Raw genomic sequence first — 25,351 nt, 5'->3', positions numbered from 1 at the left:
AAGTACAAAGTAAACTATTGTGCAGATTAAATAATATTTCTAACGTGCCGTCAAGGTGGCCTGGACCTCCTTGAAAGTTGACAACCGGAAGCTCCTACTTGACGGCATTCCTATCCGCGCAATAGCGTCTCAGAGCAACTTTTCCCTCTGGGAGATTGCGAAATGCTTTTGTGATCATCAGTAAAAGGCTCACTTGAGGTAGGCGTCCTTCATTGTTGCCACGGACACCCCAAGGCTCAGGATGCCAAGTGCTGCACCCTTTCTCTCAAACTCGAGAAACATCGCCTGGAATCCGTCCCTCTTGAGCGTGTTCATCGCGATGACCGCCTCGTTGTCCTTCTCCTCCTCCATGATAGCCTGAGGGCATGCTTTCCGCGCCAGGGCGAGCACCTCTTTCGTCTTGAAGGCATTGGGTTTCTTGGAGATGCGCAGCTTGTAGCCAACGCCTGCGGCAAGGAACAGTGACCGCATTTCCTAATCTGCTGGGTATGAACTTTTTTGAACGTGGCTAGTCTACTTCGTTTCTTAATAAGTTGTATTTTAAATCGGTATATGGCTTGGAACATGTTAAAGAGAAAACGTGTGTGAGTGATCTTGATCGCGAACTCGGACGATTAAAGTCGTTACCACCCCTCCCTCCATTTTCTTTCATATGGTCAAAGCCAAGGAATGATCGTATCCGAAGTAAAAAATAAACATGTTAAGCAGAAATGTGAGACAAACAAATACGTGCCCCAGGCATGAAATAAATATTCACTAAGTTAATCGTGACTACTCCGATAACCCTTGCAATGCAAAGAAACAGAAGGCGCATTGGACGGAAAGATTCTGGCTCAACAACTACTTGTCCCTTACTGAAGTCCGGCTGCAGTTGTCTGCAGGTGAAATTGCCCTGCCGTCTGCGCGGGTGACCATCACCTGCCAGTTCTGTGCTCACCAGCCACATCGTAATGAATACGTCTGTTTTCGTCAGTTGCTAAGCAACGCTGGGTGCAGGCAACTTGGGAACGCCAAATAATGATGGATTCCCACCCGGCTTAGACGTGGCTTCTTACGGCGTCTGCGGCAGGTAATCCTCACAACCATTGGCTATCACTACAATCACTAGGTAAACAACTTGCTGTCAACTCGTTTTCCTCACATATATTCCCTGCAATTGACGTCCTTGTTGCTTACCGCAAGCATTCTTGAGGAAACTTGTTGATCCACTGCAGATCACATGGCCTTTGTACATTACTATGATGCGGTCGCCCAATCGTTCGGCCTCTTCCATGTCGTGCGTGGATAGCAGCAACGTTGTTCGGCCCCGCAGGCCTTGCACTAGTGTCCAGACAACGCGTCGTGTCTCGGGGTCCATGCCCACAGTCGGTTCGTCAAGGATCAAAACCTGCGCCATGGCAGACATCGATCATTTATAGTTTGTGCAGCTTATTAATCGCTGAGGCAAGCCGAGCACCAAGTTTAACAAAGAATAATTAACACTTATTCTAACTTATTTCAGGCGCTATAGACAATGATAAAACACCAAATCTGGGTGTTCTGGCGCTGAATGGTTTAACGGAAAAAGTGTCCTACTCATTTCAACGCGATGAGCCTAAATATGAATGCATGCAAAAGCCCATACTAAGTGCACATACGTAAACTGACTGAATAGTTATGACTTTTGATAGCATTGTGTGGTCGTCATGTCAGACCCCTTGCATTGCCAATTAAATACCGCCAGAGCTGGAGAACTCGCATGATAACACGGACACAGTCCCAGTACTGCGTTGAAACCCGATTCTCACAAACTCAACTATGATAGCGCATAAAAAAAAAAAAAAAAAAAAAAAAACCGTGCTCTCCCTACCATGGCTTGCAAAGGGGATGATCATGGAGAACGCGTGAACATGCTATTGGCAGTTATAACTCGTTATCCACCTTGGATGTGATTTTCAATGCCTATGATAACTATCTGGATACCTTTATTTCATTCCTGAAGCACTGAATCAACGCTATCAACTGTTATAAAGAGATGAAACAAATGTGTAGTTGAATGCGAACACTGCTAACCGTCTAATAAGAACGGCAGTAACGAAATCAAGCTTCTCAATGCACTACAAAAGGCAAAGCTCGCTTTACAATTTGTGCAACGCTACGAAGTTCCATGAAATCAAAGTAATCATTAAGTTTATGCTTAATACCGCGCTTAAGATACAATTCTTATGCTTTACACGTATTGGTGGTTATTGTCATTATCGCTACGCGTCTTTCTCCTTTTTATTAAGATGCATTACGGTGATTTAGTGAACCGGCATCAATATTTCTGTGACTACATTACAAACTTTAATATATGGTGGACAACCGGTACGAACGCGTTTCTAAACAGTGCTGCAAGGCTCTGCAACTTCGGGCACAATACATGACATGCGGTTTGTTGTATAACCAATTATACCCAGAGAGCTGTGTGAGTATCTGATGAGGAGGATGCAAGCTGCAGGCAATCTTGTCCTGCCGATGTATACCGGCAATTGTTCTGCCCCATCGAGCGTCTCCTTATACCATGTGGGGATACGCATACATGTAAATGAGCAGTTCATTGCAGCGTACAGTTTACTCCGTATTCAACGAGGCTACCAACTGCATTACTCGATTGGTAATAATGTTTAGCATTACTTGGTCGACTTCACCACTCGTTGAATAGTTAAGATTCCTTAAAAACCTTCAGAAGGAGGCAAAACATCTCTCTCCTGAAGATATTGTCCGATCAAGAGCACAGTAGCACAACTGTGAGTGATGAAAGGAACTTTTTTATTGGGCGAACTTTTGCCCACAAAGCAAATGACACTCGAAGCACAACGATGGCGGCGAACACAGACAGCGATTGTCGAAATCTTATGTTATCTTATGTTACTTATTGTCGAAATCTGATGCATTATACTATAAGCAAGGGCACAATGAAACTATACAGGGTTGATGTTTGAAACAAAGACGGTATTTCCAGCGTCTATGCTCTGTACTCAATATGAACTGTGCAAGGCTGTAATTGGATAGATGTAGATGTTCATGCTGATTTCACTCCGGCACGCCTCTTGAGACTTTCACACTTTGCCTACGGAGGAACGACTGGTGAGAATGAGAAAGAAGATGATACGGCACAGTTACCCTTGGACGTGTGATGAGAGCGATAGCGATGCTGAGCTGCCGCCTCATTCCTCCAGACAGCTGATCGGGGTAAGCGTATAACTTGTCACCGAGTTGCACCGTCTCGAGCAGTATTTTCACGTATCGATTGACTTCGGAACTCCGCAATCCCTTGAGCTGCGAACACACAAAAACGCACATTTCGTGATCTGTGACGTGGCTTTTCTCGGCTAGAAGATCAAGCTCGACATCCATTTGCTTGTACTTGTCGACATACATGGGTAGTGAAAGAAGTGCCCTATAAGCATAACGGTTTCTATTAGGCGCCTGTATGCGCCATGAGCAAAATGTGTCGTTCTGAGGCGCCTTTTTTATCACGACCATGATATTGCCCCTACCGGCCCATAATAGCGCTCTGTAGAACAAGAGGTACTCATGCACGGTTTGAAATGGTCTTTCGACGTTTCGAGTTTTGCAACGGCACGAGATTGCACGCCGTTGTTAACCTGTCGGTCTGGCGAAGATTACTGACCAGCGTACCGAATTGTCATCTGTTTAGATGCGCTATAACTAAACTTTAGCTCAGTCACGCCTCTAAAGAAGCAAACTCTCAAATAACACCTTACTATGCCGAAATACTGGAGATGATCGAGCACGGTGAGGTCCGGGAAAAATACATCCGTCTGGGGACAGAAGCCCAGAACTCCTCGCACGGTGTAACTGTTGACTTCTCGCCCACGAAGGAGTATCGCGCCGCTGTCCGCCTCAAGGAGACCTACACAGAAGCGTGGACGAAAGTGAAAAACCAGTGCTGGCGTATTCGCTGCAGAATGCTTGTTATTTCTCTTAAAGGGGCCTTGAACCACTTTTTATCGAAGTGGAGAAAGTTGCTTGAAGTTAAAATAGGCTATTTCAGAAATACTATGCCGCAAAGATTACTTCAATGTGCTCGGCAGAAGCTGAGTTATTGGCAATCAAACACGGCTTCTGCTGTGCTCCCGTTTCTACTTAAATGCCTTGCACTGCGGAGACTACGGCGGAGTGGGGCGTGACCACAATGCTTCGCCTTCTGAATGTCACCGTGGCGCGCAGTTAAAATTTCACTTTGGATTTCAAAGTAGACGATATACGACTTCCGATTTTGGTACCTACGACGCCATAAACCTAAGCCAAACGCGGTTGTCCTCAGCCAGCCGCAGGGCTCTTAGCCAGTGTACTCGTGGCGGCACCCCGTGGCGGCCGCGGCATCTACGCTACGTAGCCGACCGCAGCTACCAATAGCATCCGCGTATGGGAATCCGCTTTATTACAAAATAAAGCGTCCAGAAAAGAGTTAGGAACATGACTTCTGTTGAAAAGAGAGCGTTTGAGAGAAATGTGACTTCGCGCTCCGCTTGCGAGCTCCACGCACCGCGTACGACAGCAAAACTTGGCTGAGATGTTCATAGCAGCGTATGCTACCCGCAGACTATGTTATTTCACCAAGGCAGAGGGGTGATTCAGAGCCCCTTTAACGACCAATAAGCTAGTTGCTAGCAGAAATATCACATCAGGCACGAAATATGACGAAACATATTTGAAAGCTTTTGTTCGCTATCACTGCAACTAAAGTCGTTGCCCGAGCAGCGACTGAACGCCGCTCTCTCAGGCAACCAGAAATGTTAGTTTAGTACGCGTGTTTGATTGAACACAAATTATAGTACTTGCTGTTTTCACACCGTGGCATAAACATGGTGGCGCAGCCGCTTGTGTACATTTGAGTTATGAAAATGCTTGAGAATACTTGACGTGCAAGCAACTGCACTGCGGGCGATACGTCGTGGTGCCACGAGACTTGTCATTTAAACTTTGCTTTTTCCTTTTTGTTGTTAAAGGGAAGCAAGAAGGCGCGGCAAGCATGGGCTTGCTTGGTATAAAAAAAAAGTTACCTGTCAATATGCTCATCAGCGTCGTCTTGCCAGCGCCGTTGTGGCCAAGCAGAACTGTCACCTGATTCCCGTAAATCACCAGGTCCACCTTGTTTAGAGCGATGATATTATCAAACGCCTACAAAAAATTTAGAGAGCAAAAACAAACACAAATTGGTCCTTTTCAGTATATTCTCAAATTAATTTACGCAAACGGCTTTATCCTGTGAAACGAATGGTAAATGTATGTATGGTGCGTATGCACCTATTCTATGTAAATGGTATGCGGTGTACCACCGCGACATTCTACCTGTGTGAGAGATTTGAGAACGAACAAACGAGCACTTTAGCCACGCGATCCAATAATTATAAGATAGGGAACTCGGCGGCGAGTTGTGCATAATGGAAAAGTGTGGGAAAGTGGATGTGGGTCAATTACGGCCGATGTTTGAATGTGCGCTTAAAAAACTGTTTTTGTCTTTGAAAGGAGTCGAAAATTCAGACTTGGCAATTAACCCCAGCACACTTGTACTCCTGTGCTGAAAAAAAAAAGTCTCAGGCATAATTGAAGCATGGGGACCAGTTCACGACCGAATTGCTGATGTACTCTCCATACAGCGCTTGTATAATTTTGCATAAGTATTCCGCCTGTATCACTCAACGAGAATGAATTTTGTTTCCTTTTAGATTATTTGAGCTTGTAAACTGTCATTTGGTTGTTTTATTCGTTATCTTGCCTGGGTTTTCTTCTGGTGGTTTTGATCAGAGTTTGGACTCAACAAAATTATGTTGTTTCATTTAAGTTTTAGTTGGCAGTGAGTATTTGCGAGTGATAATTTAATTGACCTACGTTTTCTTTTTTTTGCGCCATTTACAAAACCATTTTTACGGGGTGTTCTTTTAGACCATACAGAATTTCTGAAAATCGCCTCTGGCGGATAGCGTAATTGGAGTTCCTGTGCGGGATTACACGAAGCAGCATACACTGCTCGCACATGCATAATCGACTAATTAACAATAACTAATGGTTACTTTTAATTTAATTGCCTTACGGCATCTAATGCAATTTACGAATTGTACCTGGTTAGCTTGCAAGGCATATCCATTTGGAAATAATTCTAATGATGACATGGGTTTCGAGGTATGCGCGGTGAATTTGCATGGTAAAAATGTACAATTTATTCACTTCTTTAACAAACCGCCGCTTTATGCATGGACTGGAACACCCATATATTTCGTCGCACACTTTGGGAGTTATTATCTGGCAACTGGTGTCATCCTGTAAATTTGTTCCAAGTGGATACGCCTTGCGAACTGACCGGCTGCAATTCGTAAGTTGCGAGATGCGCCGTAAAGTAATTAATTTGAAAAATGTTAGAAACTTGTCAATTGGGCGATTATGCACCTAAATTTTTTGTGCAAGAAATATCCGCCTATTTTAGTAATCCAGCTCACTCACCAGAATTTTGCTGTCTGCCACAGGCAATTTTTAGAAAATACTGTATGATCTAAAAACAAACAAACAACAATGCCCGCTATACCTGGCTCCTTTATATACTTGCGCAGTAGTCTGCAGCGGGAACTTACCTTACTAAGGTTCTTGCACTCGATGGCGGGTTTCAAGTTCGGCGCTTGCTCAAAGCGATTTTCGTCGGTGGGGCTACCTTCTTCTTCGTCGGTGTCCCCTGCCGCTTTGGGCGGGTTCCAGTAAGATGGCTGCAAGAACGTTGAGTAGGAACGTTTGTCTGCTTTCTCCTGACCCTCGCATAAATAGTAGTTGTTCGCTCTTTACAGTCTACTCCGTAAACCTTACAAACCTGTCTTGATCAATTGCGTCTATACAGGGATTCAAATATCGCGGTTTCGGGGAGCGCTGCGTCCCGTTGTCGTGTCGTGTTGATATGTTGAGTGCACAGCTTTGTTTAGTTTGTGCTTTGTATTGTGCTTCCTCCTAACGGCAGATTTAAGTTTCCATTTCTGGTATGTTACGCGCAGTGAACTACAGCTGCAACAAAATTTAAGCAAGAAAAAAAAAAGTAAATACAAAAAAGTGCATGTGTTCTCAACGTAGCAGCTAAAGTCAGAGTCGGTATACGCAAAAGATTTAAACCGCAGCTTTTCATTTATAAACAAACAAACAAACAAACAAACAAACAAACAAACAAACAAACAAACAAACAAACAAACAAACAAACAAACAAACAAATAAATAAATAAATAAATAAATCAATCAATAAATAAATAAATAAATAAATAAATAAATAAATAAATAAATAAAGTGCATGGTTGCGCCTTAATGGCCAGAACGTTGCGCTGCTATGCACGAGGTCGCGGCATCCAAATCCGGCGTCCACATTTCGATGAGGGCGAAATGCAGAAACACCCGTGCATCGTGCATTGGGTGCACGTCATGCAAGAACCCCAGGTGGTCAAACATTTATCAGGAGTTCCCCACTACGGTGTGCTTCATAATCAGATCGTGGTTTAAAGGTACGTAAATCGTCATATTTTTAGAAATTTTCAATTAGGAACAAAAAGTACACACTTACCCGCAACATTGCTCGGCGTATAAGTGTGAACAACGGTTTCACGAGATAAAGATTTTGGGAAGAGGCAAGGAAACTACTGCACTCGAACTTCTGGAGGCTTTCCATATAAAAAAAGCGCCACGTCTACCTGTCTATTGGAAGCGAGATTAGATTTTTCGATTCTTTCTCTACACCGTGATGAACTTGTACGTGTGCATTATTGTGTACGCTTTCCTACTCGTTTTGTGGTGGCTGGAGTAACAAAGTATGTAATTTTTCAATGTAGCGCCCGTGAAGATTGGTTGTCTGTTCTTTGTTTTTGTCCTGTTTCCGCTACAACGGCTTCGCCAAATCTTAACCAAGTCGCCCAGGAACCATTTATGCTGTACGTACGAGCATGACCAGCTTCGCATGCTTGTTTCAAGCCTGCTCGACGCGAACAAAAAGCATCGACGTTGGGCACAGATTCAAAAATCGTCGCTTACTTAACTATACTACTTACTACATAGACTTAATGTCTATTTATGACTGAACTCACCAATATGGGAAACAGAAGCTGTTGCGGCCTCAACGTCGTCCACGGAAGCACCTGAGATAGGTAGGTGATCATGAGAATGAATGTGATGGTAGTGGCAAGCATGACAGCCAACATGTCTCTGATGGTTACGTTGTCCAGGTTTAAAGCCGGCCTTTTGACGATCTTCCAGTGAGCTGCTTCTGCGTTGACCAAAAGTACAGAAATATACCTTCTTTAGAAAAAAAGAACGTCATTTACGTGTTTGGACAGGCATGCGACGCCTAACCTTACCGCAGTAAAGCTGCGATTTTGACTTTTTTCTGCAAGATATGTTGATGTAGGCTACTGGGATGTTTCTGCTAGCAACTGTACATGACCGGAAGAGGTGCGCATTAAATCGTGGTTCCAAATGCAAAAGCAATGAGCCCGTTCAGAGTCGTGCTTCTGACTGGACTTATTTATTTATTAATACTTCAAAGACCCAAATCAAGGGGTTTTGCATGAGGGGTGGGCGTAATTATTTGTAGAAGATGGTCTGAATGACTTCTTTGAATTGAACAATGGCGGAGGGGTGCACGGTGTCACGGTGAAGATCGTTCCAATCCGTTTAAGTCCGCACTAGGGATGATGACTGGTGCGCCGAACTACGCACGGTGGAGGCATGCTGGTTTTAGATTGTTAAAGAGAATTGAATGATGATTTGCTGGAATTATGACAGGGCTGAACAGGGATAAGAAGCACGGAGTGCAAGAGCATATAAGCTAGCAACGAGTATTGTTGTCAGAGCACCATGCTGGAAAGAGGATGCCGCTCGCGCGGGAGGCGTGGAATTCGAAACGATGGGTTAGATTAAAGGGAACACTAAAGAGAAACATTAAATCACTAAATTTAGGCTGACACATTATTCTTTTGCACACTATTTTGCACGCTCCAAGACTTGCGCACAGCCGGCGCGCAAGTCTTGGAGGCCATGTTCCCAGTGAGTTAATGCAGGAACCTCAACACAGCGTGGCCACTCGTCTCACGTTCTTGCTTCTTTTCTGGCTTATGAAGCTTCCTTTCACAGTAAGAATGAGCTTCTTTATGACTTTGTGGAAGGATAATCTATCATTATAGATCAAATTATTAATGCGAAAGCATTATTTGTCCCATGGAGACAGAAAAGCCGGCGTTGTCAGCAACGAGTGGTGCCCAAAATTAATGTGACGTCTTCAGCGTCTTGTATGACGTCAGTAGGAGTACAGAAGATAGTAAATCGTATAACAACGTTAATTAGTAGCATTTATCGGTAATTAATGCGAATTTAGTAAGCGCGAATGAAGTAAATTACGGTGAATTGTAGTGAATTGTAGTTAAGTGAATTAAAGTTAGAACAGGTTAGGATAAGGTGCCTTAAGGTGCAGTAAAGTGAATTAAGGTGAAGTGAATGAAGGTGCTTAAAGTGGATTAAGGTGAATTAAGGTTGGTACAAATGAGGGCAAGGTGGATTAAGGTGGATTAAAGTTGGTACGAATTATAGAGACTACTCTACATGTACATTATCGTAAGTTAGGTTTTTCACGTGTGGTCCAAAATTTTGTTGCACTTGGCCTTTAAAGGAGCCGTGAAGCGCATTTTATCGAAGTGGAGAAAGGCATTTGAAGTGAAAACATACTATTTCAGAAATACTTTGCCGCAGTAAGTACTTCAATGCTTTCAGCAGAAGCGGAATTATTGGCAACCAAACACGGCCTCCGCTGTGCTCCCGTTCCTTCTTCAGTGCCTTGCACTGCGAACGCTATGGCGGGGTGGGGTGTGCCCACGACGCTCCGCCTTCTAAATGTCACAGTGGAGCGCAGTTCAGATTTCATGTTGAAAGTTAACGTAGACGCCACGACTTCCGATTTTGCTGCCTACGACACGCTAAACGTAAGCCAAACGCGGTTGTCCTCAGTGAGCCGCAGTGCGCTTAGCCAGTGGACTCGTGGCGGCACCTCGTGGTGGCCACGGTATCTACTCTGCGTAGCCGACCTCAGCTAACAAAAACAGCCACGTATGGGAATCCACTTTATTACGAAATAAATTGCGTCCAGAAGAGAGTGAGGAGCAGCTAGGCTTATATTTGAAATGAGAGCGTTTCAGAGAAAGGTCCCTTCGCGCTCCGCTTACGAGCTCCACGCACCGCGCACGACAGCAAAACATTGCTGAGATATTCTCAGCAGCGTATGCTACCCGCGGACTAAGTTGAGATTACTTTGATTGCCTTTATTTGGTGCCGCAGCAACTGAATCCAAAGGGGAGGGTATCGCTGCAGTAAGGAGTGTTCGTAATTGTTTGCAGCATTATGCAATGCTAGGCTAACAGCTCATTACGGACGACGACTACTGAAACAGTTGTGATTTCACTGCATAGAAGTCGGGTCCCGGTAATTAAGACTTACTTTCAAAGTCGTCGAAGATGCCAATGATCTTCATGGCCGTGCTGAGCGCTACGTTGGGATAGAAAGCGGTGCGCAGTTTCTCGATTCTTGCTTTGCTCAGGTACGTGAAGAGACTCGTGCCGAAAATGAAGCCCAGTTTGTCACCATCGAGAGACGGGAACATGAAAAAAACTGCAAAGGCTATCACCATCGCCCATCGACCTGAAAGGGAACAATTTCCGAGCATAAAATGATGTGTTATATATATATATATATATATATATATATATATATATATATATATATATATATATATATATATATACTAACTGAACTAATAGAGTTCGCACTTATAGTATGTCAATAAGATTCTCCTCTGGCTCTCAGTCACTTGCCATGTAGATATAACGAAATCATAAAGGTATTTACGGTAATGCAGAAAACGATCGCTACCCTTGAAGTTTCCGGATTTTGAAAGCAATATTTAAGAAACACTTGTGTTTCGTCTTATTGCTAATACCGCCCAATTTTCTCTAGCTAATTGGTGAAAATTATCATGAAAGGATACCCGCATATGAATCGAAGCCTCGAAAAACAAGAGAGTCAAACTGTTAAGGGGATGTGATCAGATCAGAATGTGGTGTTGGTGTATTGTTCAGGAAGGTAAACTAAGAAATGAAGATTCAAGGTGCCATCCACGTGACAAGTCTTATTCGCGGATTTTCCCCGATAGGCAGGATTTTATACACTTAATGTAATATAGTAACTATTGACCACATAAGTACATTAATGCATATGCCGAATAACGCGAAACCTCCGGGCTGTATTTCCGGTCTTTCCGGGCTGTATTTCAATTTTTAGCTTTGTGGATTTTATTTTGTTGTTTTAAAGGCTGCTTTGATAAGTATTACTCTGCTGCTGATTAGTATTCGTAATTCACATTCAGCTACACTGCTTTCAGACAGGTGTTTTTGCATTTAATATATTCAATGCTATGTCTCGTACACTATCATGCCTGAATAAAATTCGGGTACTAGCGAACAACTATATCATCCTTTCCCGATTCGCCAATGCATGGCGCCGCTGGCGCGATTGCTTCTCAGGCGCTTAGCTTTGAGGATGGATTGAATTTGCCACCAGGTTAAGGCTACGATCGCACGTAGTATAGAGTAAAGCAACTAATCGAGTGTCGCGTTCTGCTTGCTTCGTTCCTTCCAGTACGCGTTTCATCGCGGCGTGAAAGAACTGTTCTACATTCGCATGGAATATGAATTGACCTGGTAGGTATTTCTTTTTGGGCCAGTTCATGCCGCATACTAAAAGCTTAACAGCGTGAAACAGCGAAGGCAGTAGCGGTGCTGGTGCTGCGTGTATGTGTAATGCCTTCGTATTTGCGCGCTGTTTAACTTAGTTTGTTGACCTGCAGTATTTGTGAGTGCTGATGCTAAGCTACTGGATCGGGCGCAAGAACACATAAGTAAGCGAACGAAAGAAGCAGAAGGACAGAATCGTGCTTGTCTACGTTCTTATTGTTTTACTGAGTGTTGTGTAAACAGTATACGTCAGGTAAACTTTACTTTCCCAGCTAAGCCGCTCACTGAACTCCTATAATTTCTCGCATAGGTATCATCTTGCGCGAAGTCTTGTTTATATCATATTTGTAGGCATTACTTACTATTCAGTCCACCATCAACCCGAAGGGAGTGTGGTCTGCGGCGATGCCACTCCGACATTTTCGACAAAATGGTGGCGCCATCTGCCACAGATTCGGCCAACCATAGCCGTGACAGATGGTGCCACCGCTTCGTTGCAATGGTATCCGAGATGCTTTGAGTGACATCGCCACAGATGACACCCACTTCGTATTGATTGTGGATAAAACTGGCAAATAATGCCCGCGGACGTGGTACTAGGCCAAACTTCATGCAGAATGGTATCTCGGTGGGAAATTTGAGAAGACATCAATCAGCCAGTGATATAACTGGAAAAGAATCATGTACATGTGGCGCTCCAGTATTTGAAATGGTTAAACTTTCACACCAATTTTCTGCATTTGCGAGCAGCTAAATTTTCTCACCGTGAGGAAAGACGCAGGCGACCAGCAGTGCCAGCAACGTGTGACAGCCAGCGAAGAAAAAGAAGCACGCCGCCACGAGGGAAGCGTCTGCTTTCTCGAGATAGCGCGTCGTTCGGGGGCTGTTGGGGTAGACGCGCACGAACTTGGGTGATGGAGGCACGCTGACGTTGGAAGTTGGCGATGGATCGTCGGCGTTAGGAAAAGGGTTGACTGTGACGTCGAGGTCTTCGCTCTTGTACACGGTGATGTTCCTCGATGGCCTGTACTCCTTCTCGTGGAGAACAATCACGGCCGTCGCGAGCGCCCCTTCGACGATGGAGATTGGCAAGGCCGAGAAGAAGTGGCCGAGCCAGAACTCGCTCGACGTCAGACCCATGACCTCCTGGACCTCCTGAGCATGCAGTAGACACCGCAACTGTGTAAATATAACTTCCACATAACGTGCACATGTGCACGATTATGTACGTCAAGAGGGCCAATGGAAAACAAAAACGTTCTGCAGCAGAGTGCTTTTCATGATTCTGAAGTTGCAAGACATGTGCAAACCACATATTCTTGAGTGCAGTATCCCTAATCTAGAGATTGCTGGGAAGTTACGTTTGGTTTTATTTAAAGAACGAGGCCACAACGCTCTAGACAAGCGGGATGGAGGAGGTACGCTGCGTTAAGCGGCACGAGAGAAATCGAAAAAGAAAATATACATGAAAACAAACGGTTAATTCCGCATAATAGCTTTGCCAGAGATCCATTTATTCTTTCAGTGCACGACAGCATTTGGGGTACTTGTCTCACCTTCAGACCCGATTCTATCTCTGTAGTGACGTCCCGTACGCGCCACACAAGTGGCAGGCAAAATGCGATTGACAGAGCGGCGAAAAATCCGTTCCGGTAATTGTAGATGTCTTCGAACGGGGCTTCGAGAGGGAAACGTCGAGAGTGGAGCTGAAAAAGAAGTGGAGTTACCATATAGCGATTCCCAAAACACAACATTTGCGTCACACTGTGGTGTGCATTGGACAAAAATGCCAAAGGCCAACAGAATTATAAGACAATTAAGTCCAGCTGGCGTGTTTTAGCTGGCCACACAAGACAGCTAACTTCTTTAGGGACGGTAGTAGTCTAAGCGATACCGTTTGCTTGAAGGAAGAACCGATTTTCTTTCGAGGCAATGCACTGGAAATAACTAGTTTGATAATTTTTTGCTGCGACTATGCTTTATTAGCGGTGGCGGACAAGATGAAATATAAGATAAGTAGATTGACTCATCAATCATCTGATCATCACAAATCAGCTTTAATCAAATGCTTTAAGTCTCATGTTGAAGTTGTGGAATGGAATGTGGTCTTATTCTAAGGCATGTTTGTTTATTTAGTGGGAATCCTTCATAGTTCAGACTATCAATTTTGAGATGTCGTTCAACTTATTTTGTCACAAGGCCTTCCTTGAACACTGCGGGACACGGTCGTACATGCGGAATAACGGTGTTTATTTGTGACAGCTGTCGGGTATCTCTAAACTGCCGCTAATCTCAGACTTTCAACTAACTGAACATGCCTGGAACAGCTGGCTTCAGTTCCTGATTCGCAACACCCCCTAACACAATGAATGAAATATAACATTAAGTTATTCAGGTAATTGCCCTGTTGTAGTATGTCCATAACGTTAATTATTTCACAGAGAAAATAATCTTTTGTCGCGATTAAGAACAGTTGGATTACAAAGCCAAAATTATACGCTGCTAAAGTGTAGTAAGGAGGAAATGAAGTTTCTCCTGAGTGCATTGCTGCATGGACAAGACAGAAGAAAGAAAGACGTGGTACAGGCGTGGCCCTAGTTCGCTGTAGTGACGTCATGTTGCATTGCCGATTTGTGCGCCACAGTTCATCTTCTTGAGGTCTGATATGTGTTCCAAATTCTATGTCTAAAGGAGCGACGCACTGGGTGGATGATTACAGATGCGTGGTGGCAAGATAACATTTGGCGAATACAATATAACCGTATTGTTACTGGTGACGTTATACGAAGAGGCTGAGCACATTTTCGTCGTGCGTTGGCGACGTCCTTCCCACGGTGTATGTTCTCATAATATACAAGCTCAGCATTCTGTGAGGCTTTTCATTGGCCCGTTGACAATTGCTAAAGTGTTTTATTCTGCTGTCTACAACGGACGTCTACAGAAGACAAGGCAAACTCCACCATTTACCAAGCATCTGGCAAACTCACCTCAACAGAGTTTGTCGATCCTCCTTGAAGTACCATGTGAGCTTGGTCAATTAATGCTTGCTGAACATGTAATGCCTCTGCGGAGAAACGAGTGAAAACGACTGAAGTTTTTTTCAGCTTGACTTTGGCCGTAAAAAATTCCTTTAGCTGGTAGTCCTAAGCGCTAAAAGATTTTACATTGGAACCCCCCCCCCCCCTCTTCACCCTTCTTCTGCCTCGTTTCTCTTCCCGTTCCCCCCTCCCCCAATTCATTAAGTAATATGTTGTGGTGGAATAATGAGTACTTGTCAAACAAGGGTTGCCGCTTGAGCCAACGATTCGACAAGTCTTGCCGTGACGAAGACGAGTCCTCTTGCCGAAGCGTTGGCTCAATTAAGCGACAACCGTTGTTCGCGCACCGTTTATTGCATCAAGACTGCGTCTTCCTGTGAACCTCTGTCTCAGGGGAGCATGAGGGGATGAGCTTCTCGACGGCCAAACTCATGATTGTGTTTATATGCAGGGTGATAGGAATGAAATAAAATGTGGCGAAATCATGACAGGTGAAGACGCAGTAGGCCAAACAACAAATTTACCGCCAGTCGTGGAGCCCTGCGAAATTTTATCTGCTTCGGCAAGCGTGATACAGGGAGTGCTGACGTCCACGTCTTTTATTGCGATAGCAATTATATGGACACTTCAACCGGATTTCTGCCATCGGCGTCGCCGTCGCCATCGGCATCGCCGTCGCCATCGTCGTCATCGTCGTCGCCGTCGTCGTCGCCGTCGCCGTGAGGTTCCCTATAGATAAAATCTTCGCCGCGCGCCGTTTGCCCGAGCGGAAGCGTGCGGGGACGCGCGCTATCACGGAGAGCGAATGCACTCATCTCCCACGCGCAAGCAAGGAAGCAGGAAGCCAGCGCCAGAGGAAGCGGGGGGGGGGGGGGGTGGCGCACTTTTACTCTGCCAACAACCACGCTCGTCGCTCGTCCGCACCGTCTCTTATCTCCACACGGCTCTGACCTTTATGCGCCGTGCATTCGCCGCTCAGTTTCCGTTGAAGCGATAGACCACACGTACCTTCGCCCGTTGCTGCGGCGTATGCTTGCTGCCAGCGTTTTGACCACGGAGTAAGATAAACAGGAGCGCCGACTCCGCCGCCGCGCAACGCATTCGCTCGGGACAAACCGTGCAACGCAAATTATACATCGCGTAGCGCCATCTGTCGAGGCGCGTGGAAATACTCAACAGCTTGCTTCCATGTGCGCATGCGCTGAGTGGCGGAGACCGGCGGCGACGGAGGCGCAGAACGGGCAGCGCGGCACCCACAGAGCGTGTCGTCTGCTACAAACGTGGACCCTCGGCCGTCTCAATTTGACAGCAATGAAACACAAGAAATATATGCGCACGAATAATAAAAGCGCAAATAAACACGCGGTAGCGCTTTTATGCACGCATACGAAACATTTTTAGATGTATTTAGAGGGAACAGACGATAAATGATGCTGTACAAAAAGACACAACAGAAGTACTTGTCTTGTTTTTCACTCCTCTACGTCTGCGCGGAAGCGAAGGTGGGAAATTTTCGTCTTCCTCGCTTTATTTACCATGTCTGCAGTATGTTTATTCATGCCTGACGGAACAAGGTATCTTGACACTTGTGCGTGAAGAGACTGAGCAACAGGACAGTGTTTTGTTCCCGGCTGTAAATCTGGTTATGGCAAAGGACGCGAGAAGTTTTCGCTCTTCGGTTCGCCATCTGATCTTCAACTACTCCACCAGTGGCGTGAAAAAATGCCTCAAATAAGCGAGCGCTTAAAGCAATGGACAAAATATGTGCGCGACACTTCGAGAAGCAGCTTTTTTTTGATAGTTACTTCAGCAAAGACAAAGGTGATGTCCTACTAGATCTAAAGAAAGTGCCTCGACTTCGAAGCGGAACAGTTTCTTCAATTTGTTTAGGGAAGCCTGGCGTAGCTCAATGATGCTGAATGCCAGGAGGAACCAGAAGACGCCACTGCAGAAGGGCGGGAGGAGCTCAATTTAAATTTCTCTTCAACTACACACAGTGCAGGTGCCTTTCCTTGCCCAGAGACATGCCGTAATGTAGACAGAGAGAAAGGGAAAGAAAGACAAGGAGGTTAGCCAGTGTAAATACCGGCTGCCTACCCTGTAAATTCTCAGCCTTGCCTTCGAGATGATTCCCCCAGTTATGCAGACACATAATCAGAGCTTCTCTTGTGAAATAATAAGCAGGAAACACTGGCAGGAATTCCCAATTATTATGTTTATAGAGAATGGCGATTCTGCTCGCAAGAGAACCGGGCGACACGAAAAGCACCGCGAGAAGCAAAGAATCAAGCGAAGCATCTTAGCACTTGATGCATGCTCAGCTAAAAAAGAGTGATAAACGTCAGCTTTTGCATAAAAACTTCTTTTCGCTGTGGTCTTTCATTGCTTGAGGCCACCCGAACTGCCGTTATATCGCCTTACCGTTTGCTATAGTTTTTCTTTCCATCTTTGTTTATTTTCTGTTCCTGTGCCTTGTAAAGTTCCATGTAGGCCACCTGACAAATGCCCTGCATTTGGCCTGTATAAAATCAATTAAATAACATGATACATGACTTGTTTCTCCTGCTAACGTCACTCCGTGAACCGCAAGAGCTATGCGCGCTACAGGCGTCAGGGCGTGCGCGGAGCAGACGACAAAACGGATAGGCAAGCTGGCGCCGCGAGAGAGCCCCCGCGCCTTTGCTCCTCTCCGCTGCAGAGTTTTTCTTAATTCGTAGCGCCGTCTGGCGAACACGCTGTGAAGCAGGAGCCGGCGTTGCAGAATGTGTCCCTTCCAGACGAGCGAAGTCGGCGCTCCTGTCTTATCTTACTCCATGGTTTTGACAGTCGTTGTCTGCAGTCATTCAGTGGGATCTATTCGTGTTTTGTTTTTGCGCGCTCACACCACGCATGTTCATTCAGTTAGTAATAGTCGGGCCACATTTTCCAACGCACGCTACACATGCAATGCTGCCCGGATCGGCAGTGCAGCGCTACAGGGCCGCTTTTTTGTAGCGATGCCTTTAAAGTAATAATGCCTTTTCGCGCTTATCGCGCTTTGTCAGTGGTCAGAGCGACGGTCCGCTCACGATATCAACGTTGATAACGCGAGCGGACCGTCGCTCTGACCACTGACAAAGCGCGATAAGCGCGAAAAGGTTATTATGACATTAAAGGCATCGCTACAAAATAGCGGCCCAGGTGTGTCCCTTCGCACGCACTGCCCACGGGAAGCGCTTCTCATCAACACCACCGTTTCACACGCGCCTTCTCGTGGTCATCGAGTCTCTCTTCATGTCGGTCTACTTACGCCACAGCACACCTGCTTACTTAATCAGCTCATGTTTACTACAATTCATATTGCTACCAAAGCCGCTCACCTTACTTCGTATGACATTGCTGTGTTGCTATCGCATTCATTGCTTCGTCCTTAGGGCGAAACTGTGACATTTTTTTTTTTTGTGATGGCCAGGAGTTTTAAGAATTTCGCTTTCCATTTGTGTTTTTGCACTTCCGATCTGTTTGGTCCTGCCTAGCAGGGGGGAACATTTACACTATTCACAGTGCGCCGCCAAGTTACTGGGCGCTATTAATTATGTTCCCGTAATCTGTCGTTTAGACCGCATCCAGTTTGCACAATGTACATTTTATTGTTGCTGCCTGGCAACTGTTGTTTGACCTATCCCGTCTTCTCCTGTCATGATTTTGGCAGCTATTTGATTCCTATCACCATGCACATAAACGTGTTCCCTCACAGGATTAAAAAGTTGGTAGTTTGCGATTCGGCTTCCATTGTTATAGTCGTTTATCATTTATTTTTTCCTTGTGACAACTCAGCGTAGCACATTCATGAATGCGCGCCAAGTAGCTCCATTCATCGCGTTACTGCACTTGCAAACACTCACCGGAAATCATTGCCACGACGTCACTTCCGGCAGTTATCGATGGGTCGGCGAACAGGTCGTGTGCACTGTAGAGTATTCCTTCCGGAATCACGATCTCCGGAGGGACGAGCATCACCAGGCTGTAGCGAAGGCCCTTGGGAGTGGTGGCTGTTTCGAACTGGATGCACATCGTGCGCCCCACGGTGTGGACAAACGTGCTGCGGCGAAGCAGTTTGCTGGAGGCGTCGCGGCAGCTGCCGGGCACGGAGGTGAGGCTGTCGTGTCGCTGGACGTAGTCCATTGGCGTCACTTCCTCATCGTCTTCTGCCTTCGATTCCGGCGGTGTTAATTCGACTTTGGTTGGCACCCGTCCTGTGGGGAGGTGACTCCGTGAAATGAGTGAAACTTCGCAGTAAGGATAAGGAAACAGCGAGAAAGACGAGATTCGGAAACTCGGCGACGCAACGTGAATGCTACCTGGCTCACGAGGCTAGAGTAAGAGGGAAAGTTAGCGTAGTTGCAAGTTACATGGCCATATAAAAAAGACAGAAACCAACAACCAAGAACGAACGAACGAACGAACGAACGAACGAACGAACGAACGAACGAACGAACGAACGAACGAACGAACGAACGAACGAACGAACGAACGAAGGAACGAACGAACGAACGAACGAACGAACGAACGAAGGAACGAACGAACGAACGAACGAACGAACGAACGAACGAACAAACGAACGAACGAACGAACAAACAAACAAACAAACCAGCAAAGAAACAGATAAACAAACAAGCACGCAAACAAACGAAGAAGCAAACTAACAAGCAAAGAAACAGATAAACAAACAAGCACGCAAACAAACGAAGAAGCAAACTAACAAGCAAACAAACAAATAGACGAACAAGCAAGCAAGCAAGCAAGCAAGCAAGCAAGCAAGCAAGCAAACAAACAAGCAAGCAAACAAACATGCTTCGACCTCGACTCGACGAAAAGGGAATTAGTGTTGCCGTACTGCGTAAATGCTTTTAGGACTTATTGAAGTGTTTGTCGCTGGTGGCATGCATGATGTTGGTGATTAACGGTATCTGTAGCTTATCTGTATCTGTATGTACAAACTGCTACATAACTGCAAATTGCGTAGGAACCTGACTTTGCGAGGAGTTACTACCTATGTTAAATTTAACGGCGACGTCGAGGAATCGCACTAGCAGTGTGCCGTTTTCATCAGAGCGTGATACGTGATATTACGTTAGGCCAACTGCGCATGCGCCTACTCTCCACAGGGCCACGGTGTAGACATGCCTAGATGTCAACGTCTTAGCAAGCCGTCATCTCGTATCGTGCTAGAGCCTATACCAGTAAATTATTGATGCAGCAAACGCACCTCCAATATTTAAAGCCACTAGAACCTGTGATTTTGTACTTAGATTTAGGTGCACGTTAAAGAACCCCAGGTGGTCCAAATTTGCGGAGTCCCCCACTACGGCGTGCCTCATAATCAGATCGTGGTTTTGGCGCGTAAAACCCCATCATTTTTAACCTGTGATTCACCAATATTTATGCGGCGCCATCTGCCATGTAGACATGAAAACGCTTTGGCGGCTCAGAACAAACCGCAGATTCCAATAATTAAAGAATATCGCTAGTACTTTGCTCTGCAGCATGAGACGAGGCTAAGCGATTGCTGATTTTACTATTTACTTCTAGCTGCCACGATGCAGAGCAAGTAGCAAAGGCTCATTCGTGTCGAAGAAGGCACACCCTGGGCGCTGCCATGCAGTCACACAATTACGGTAGCCACCGCTACCACTGTGGTAGTGTGCAGTATAGGGTGAACCTGCGCCCAGGGCACCTCGCGGTAACTCATCATGATAGTGCATCGCGTATCACGCAAAACTAAGATTGCCTACTATCGGTGCAGTCACTGCAGAATGTCACTGGCTACCAGCGACACCATGTGATGACACAATTTATTATTTTTGTTGATCTCATTACCTTCAAAGTTCAGAAGACGTCACGCAATACACTAGGTTACAGTGCTCAAGTGTTTCTATAACAACAAACAAGTCTACAAGTAGTACTGCTGCAAATAATGGCCTCCAACTGCAGATTTAACAGCCTTTTCAGCGTGTGTGCGCGTAGTCTCTGTGGCAATGGAGAAGGGCGTAGATTCATTGGTTCAGTATAGTACTCTGGTCAAGAGAATTCGAAGACATACTATTATGAGAAAAATTGCATGCCTGCTTGATTTTGGGGATTAATGGTATCTGTCTCTTATCTGTATCTGTCTGTATTTGTATGTATACGAATTGCAACATAACTGCAAATTGCGTAGAGCCTGACTATACGAGGAGTTACTACCTGTGTGAAATTTAGCGGGCGACGCAGAGGAATCGCAGCTGGCAGTGGGCCATTTTCATCAAAGCGTAGGTAAAGCGATTTTCTTGGCAATAACTGTAGCAGTAAACAAAGGCCAGCTGGCTCGAATCTGCTGAGAAGTTCTAGGGCGTGTCACAAAAATTACATACCGCGGTGCAGACATGAAAGCTCATCGTCCCACTTAAACGCAACTTATCCTCTTTGTTATATGCACTCGTCCAATTCGCACGTGAAAACCTTTTACTCTCTCCCCTCCCCCCTCCCCACCTTTTTCTTTTTTTCTTATTTCGCGGCGCCGCGTGAGAAACGGTTGCTGGCCGTAAACGTTGCAAAACGATACCTTTGGCGGGGTACATGTCGAGCATCTCAATATTGATCTTAGAAGTGAAGTCCAGATCGACGTATTGAATGAAGCAAGTAGGGCAAGTTGTTCAGGCATCTTATCCATTCTTACCTACAGTTGAGGAAGCTAGACCGCTCCATCGTTCTACACTATGGTACTGCTGGCGGCCCTCATAAAACACGTTAATGGGTCTAGACAATTGGGTTCAACACCTCTACGGGGGAGCACATTTAACTAATGTTCTCCGATCCAGCCGGCGACTGCGTCGCCTCCACATGGAGGCAACAAGAAGCACACCGCGCCGCGAATCTAGGCTGTTACGTTCGGCGACCAGCTGGGGCAGCGATCTTGGAAGTATCTCCTGATTGCCTGCGACGAATCGCTTCGGGAGGCTGAAAAACGTCCCGCCTCTACACCTTTCAAAGAGTACGTGTCACGACGCTAGGAGGTGGAGACTCTTGGAAAAGGGCCTCTACTACGACGCGTTCTCACGGCCGCTCGACAAACCAGCTGGCCGCCAAGGCCGTTATCCAAACAAACCCGTCGATGGCTGGCCCATTCCAGGAACAACAGACGCGTCAGTTCAAGTCAGGCGCGAAACCACCTGTCTACGAGTGTCCACTCCTTTATGTGGGGGAGTGAGCAGTGTGTGCCCGAGGGAACTTCTCCGAATGTGTTCGGGAAACGAAGGCGCCGGGGGATTATGCGCACCCTCGCCCTCAAGGCGGACCTTCGTTGACTCTCAACGCTCCGATTGGAGGAAGAGGGCTTTTAAGCAGACTTTTGCGGGCCATCGGGAGTGCTCTCCCATCTGCCTAGAGATGCAGTGTGCTTCGATCCAGTCAAGCTAGACTGATGAGACGTAACGTCTCGTTCTCCTACTTCTCATGTAAATAATGTAAATAAACCCAGTACTCTTCGTTCTCGATGAGAACCTGTTCCTCCCTTCAACAACGTCTTCTGTGTGGATGAGGCGGGCGACGGCATGGGCCAGCTACCACGTTAGATATGCCCGACTCCAACTCCTACCACTGCCCAGGCCACGACTCCCAACTCCTACAACGCAAAGTTATTGTAAACCGCTACCGGGAGACCTTGCTGGAATCTCGAGACTGACTAAGGACCTTTTTAAAATGAAGTTTCTGTCTCCTTCACACTAGTGAGGACGCAGGAAAGTATGAATCGCCATCCATGGCCTAAGCACTCTTTCGTCAATTGTAAATCTTGCAAAATTTTTACTGGGTGCTCTAGGCAACTCAAAACACTTTATTGTGCATATCAGGAGCCAACTTCGCGAAGCTTCTTGTGCATAAGGACTGACACTCGCTTGCCATTTTCGCTAATAGCACATTTGCTATCATGGCTGGCCGGATCATACTAAAATGAACAAAATGTTCACGAACTGCTTCGCAAATACGCGCGCGAAGTACTCTGTCTGGTGGTTTTCAGTTAACCTTCAACAACTAATTTCAATGACTGTTACCAAAGCGTCGACCTCGAATCGGACAATGAAGAAAAAGGACAACACATGCCCCAAATGGCAGGAAATGGCATATTAAATACAGGTGTAGTTCCAGTCGTTCCATCGATCTAGTTGTTCTTGTTACGGCCTTTAAATGTTTCGTGCCGCAAAAAATAATAGAAAAAAAAAAGTACTCGCCAGTCTCTACCGGGAAGTCATCTGGCCTTTATTTTCTTGCGGTGGCATGCATGCAAACATTTGCGGCCTTCCAGCAACGCTTTTGAAGCTTGCGGCCTAAACACCGTTTAGAGCTTCTCTTCTTATTTCTAAAGAAAGCTTTCTCATACAGCGACCACGTAAAAACTACGTTACAGAGCGGGCCATGACCAGCAACACGGGCATCCTCTTTCTTTTTTTACACAGTTTTCAAGCAATCAAATCAACATATATACCGACGAGCTCACTTATATACATTTCCCTTCCCACTGTGAAACGCACTTGCGAAATAGATGGACGCATACCAGCGTCACCTCTAACATGTTTTCATGGATCGTTATTTGAATCGGTAGGCTCAACCAGAATACGGGCACCCAAATGTCAGTAAAAGACCCGCGGATTATCTACGCAACACTGGACTAGGCTACATCCTACCGTTAGCATCACTCCTCTATGGCATCATTATCCCTCATTCATTATTTCGTTCTTATTTACCCCTTACCATATGCTGAACAACAGGCCGAACAACAGGCTTGCGAACTAGCTCAGGCCGACGGCTTACCTTCATTCAAAACCATTCTCTTTCCCTTTATCACATGTTCAACAGCTGTGCATTTTCTGGCAGGTTTCACTGACCAAGTTCTCAGAACTAAATATTGGGTGATCCTTCTTAAGTTCTACGGAATTGTTAAAAATCGCCTGTTGCAAATAACGTAATTCTAGTCCTTGAGCTGGCTTGTCCAGATGAGCGGACGAGAAACCGAAACAAATATTCAACAAATAAAAAAATCAAATTAATTAATCAACTGCCAAATTAATTACTTTAGGGCACGTAACACGTATTGCAATTTACGACTCATAACCGGTGAATTTTTCAGGCGTATCCACTTGGAATGAATTTCCAGAATGACACCACTTCGGAGATATTTGTCATATAACTCGCCGTAAAGATGCACCTACGGTCCACCTTCCTTTTTACCAAAACGCTCTTTTATGCATTGAAACACAAAAGTAACTAGAACGCCCGTGTATTTCGTCCCATATTTTGGAAAATAATACCTCGAAACTGGTATCATCCTGGAAATTCATTTTAAGTGGATGCATCTTGCAAACTCACTGGCTACAATTCGTAAATTGCAATGTGTGCCATAAAATAATTAATTACGAAGTTAATTAGTTACTTTTTGTTATTTCGTTCAATATGTTTCGATTTCTCGTATTAGTAATGTCCGCCTCTTGGAATAATCCTGTACAAGGAGAATAATTAGTCTACCTGATGCAGACGATCTTATAAAATTTCGTAAACTTTCAAATTACCACCATGTATAGTGCTAGTCTCGGCATACCTATATATTAGCCGGACAGGCCTTGACTGCTGACTATATTCAGCTCCGCAATTGAAGCGTGTGCCCTAGAGGACGTTATTGAATGCTGAGTAAATTTACGGTAAGCAATTGTTTAGCAGTAATTATAGCAATATTTCTCATTTGCACCAGATAAAACGTGTTTTGCCTACAAAATAATCTTTATCTCTAGGATGCAGAGTCATTAATAATTAATTATATGCCACTTATACCAAGGCTCCGAAGTGCCCGGCATGAGTGACACGCTCGCTAATGAAGCAAAATTTAAATGTAGGGCGTCAGAATCGCACGTGCACGTGTCTTCGACGCGATGTTAAAATCACCGCTGGCCACTGACCGATGAGGCTGAAGATGGTGGCGATCAGCTTGTCTGTGTGCTCGTTTCCGGGGCCATAGATGACAGTCAGCCCAGGCGGCAACCTCGGGCGAAGGTGTTCCACATTCATTTGCCGGAACTCGCCGAGGGCCAAGTAGGAGCGGTTGAGCTTCTTCACCTGTGCCTGATCCACGCGGTCGTTGTAGAGCATGTACATGAGCGTGCCCACCACGAAGACCAGCTCGATGGCTAGAGAAACGTAATGGCGCCACAGGGTCTGCAGCAGGAGCCTTCTCCAGATGAACAGACACATTCTGGAGCACGATACCATGGTGATGCCGACAAGGCCTTTCAGAGGGCTGCGAGAATTCTAGAAAATAAAATACTGGGTTGCAGATGGGGCTAAAGTGGAACCAACAGTAAATTTTATTAAAAGGATATGCTAGCTACGCAAATGCTGGTTGCGCAGGTGGTTTATGCGCTTTGCCGAACACAATTTTCGTGAACAAGTAGGCTCATTGAATACACAATACTTAGTAATTATTTTTTGTTAATTTCAAGATTGTGGTATACATTAATATTA

General features: G+C 45.5%; 1 protein-coding gene across 1 annotated transcript in view; it reads right to left on the bottom strand.

Moving 5' to 3' along the window:
- LOC119446615 (phospholipid-transporting ATPase ABCA3) overlaps positions 1 to 25,081 on the bottom strand; it is a 255,324-nt gene extending 230,243 nt beyond the window's left edge. The window contains exons 1-12 of the mRNA XM_037711091.2: positions 24,790 to 25,081; positions 18,709 to 19,059; positions 14,774 to 14,850; positions 12,551 to 12,941; positions 10,495 to 10,695; positions 8,097 to 8,275; positions 6,618 to 6,746; positions 5,052 to 5,169; positions 3,750 to 3,898; positions 3,145 to 3,300; positions 1,177 to 1,387; positions 194 to 446 (exon numbers count right to left, since the gene is read on the bottom strand). Coding sequence (XP_037567019.2) covers positions 194 to 446; positions 1,177 to 1,387; positions 3,145 to 3,300; positions 3,750 to 3,898; positions 5,052 to 5,169; positions 6,618 to 6,746; positions 8,097 to 8,275; positions 10,495 to 10,695; positions 12,551 to 12,941; positions 14,774 to 14,850; positions 18,709 to 19,059; positions 24,790 to 25,081 — 2,507 coding nt within the window. The remainder of the gene's footprint in view (positions 1 to 193; positions 447 to 1,176; positions 1,388 to 3,144; positions 3,301 to 3,749; positions 3,899 to 5,051; positions 5,170 to 6,617; positions 6,747 to 8,096; positions 8,276 to 10,494; positions 10,696 to 12,550; positions 12,942 to 14,773; positions 14,851 to 18,708; positions 19,060 to 24,789) is intronic.
- Between the last annotated feature and the right edge of the window lie 270 nt (positions 25,082 to 25,351).

The sequence above is a fragment of the Dermacentor silvarum genome, chromosome 3 (genome assembly GCF_013339745.2).
Source record: "Dermacentor silvarum isolate Dsil-2018 chromosome 3, BIME_Dsil_1.4, whole genome shotgun sequence".
NCBI classification, from domain to species: Eukaryota; Metazoa; Arthropoda; class Arachnida; order Ixodida; family Ixodidae; genus Dermacentor; species Dermacentor silvarum.
This window is presented reverse-complemented; position numbering and strand designations above follow the sequence as displayed.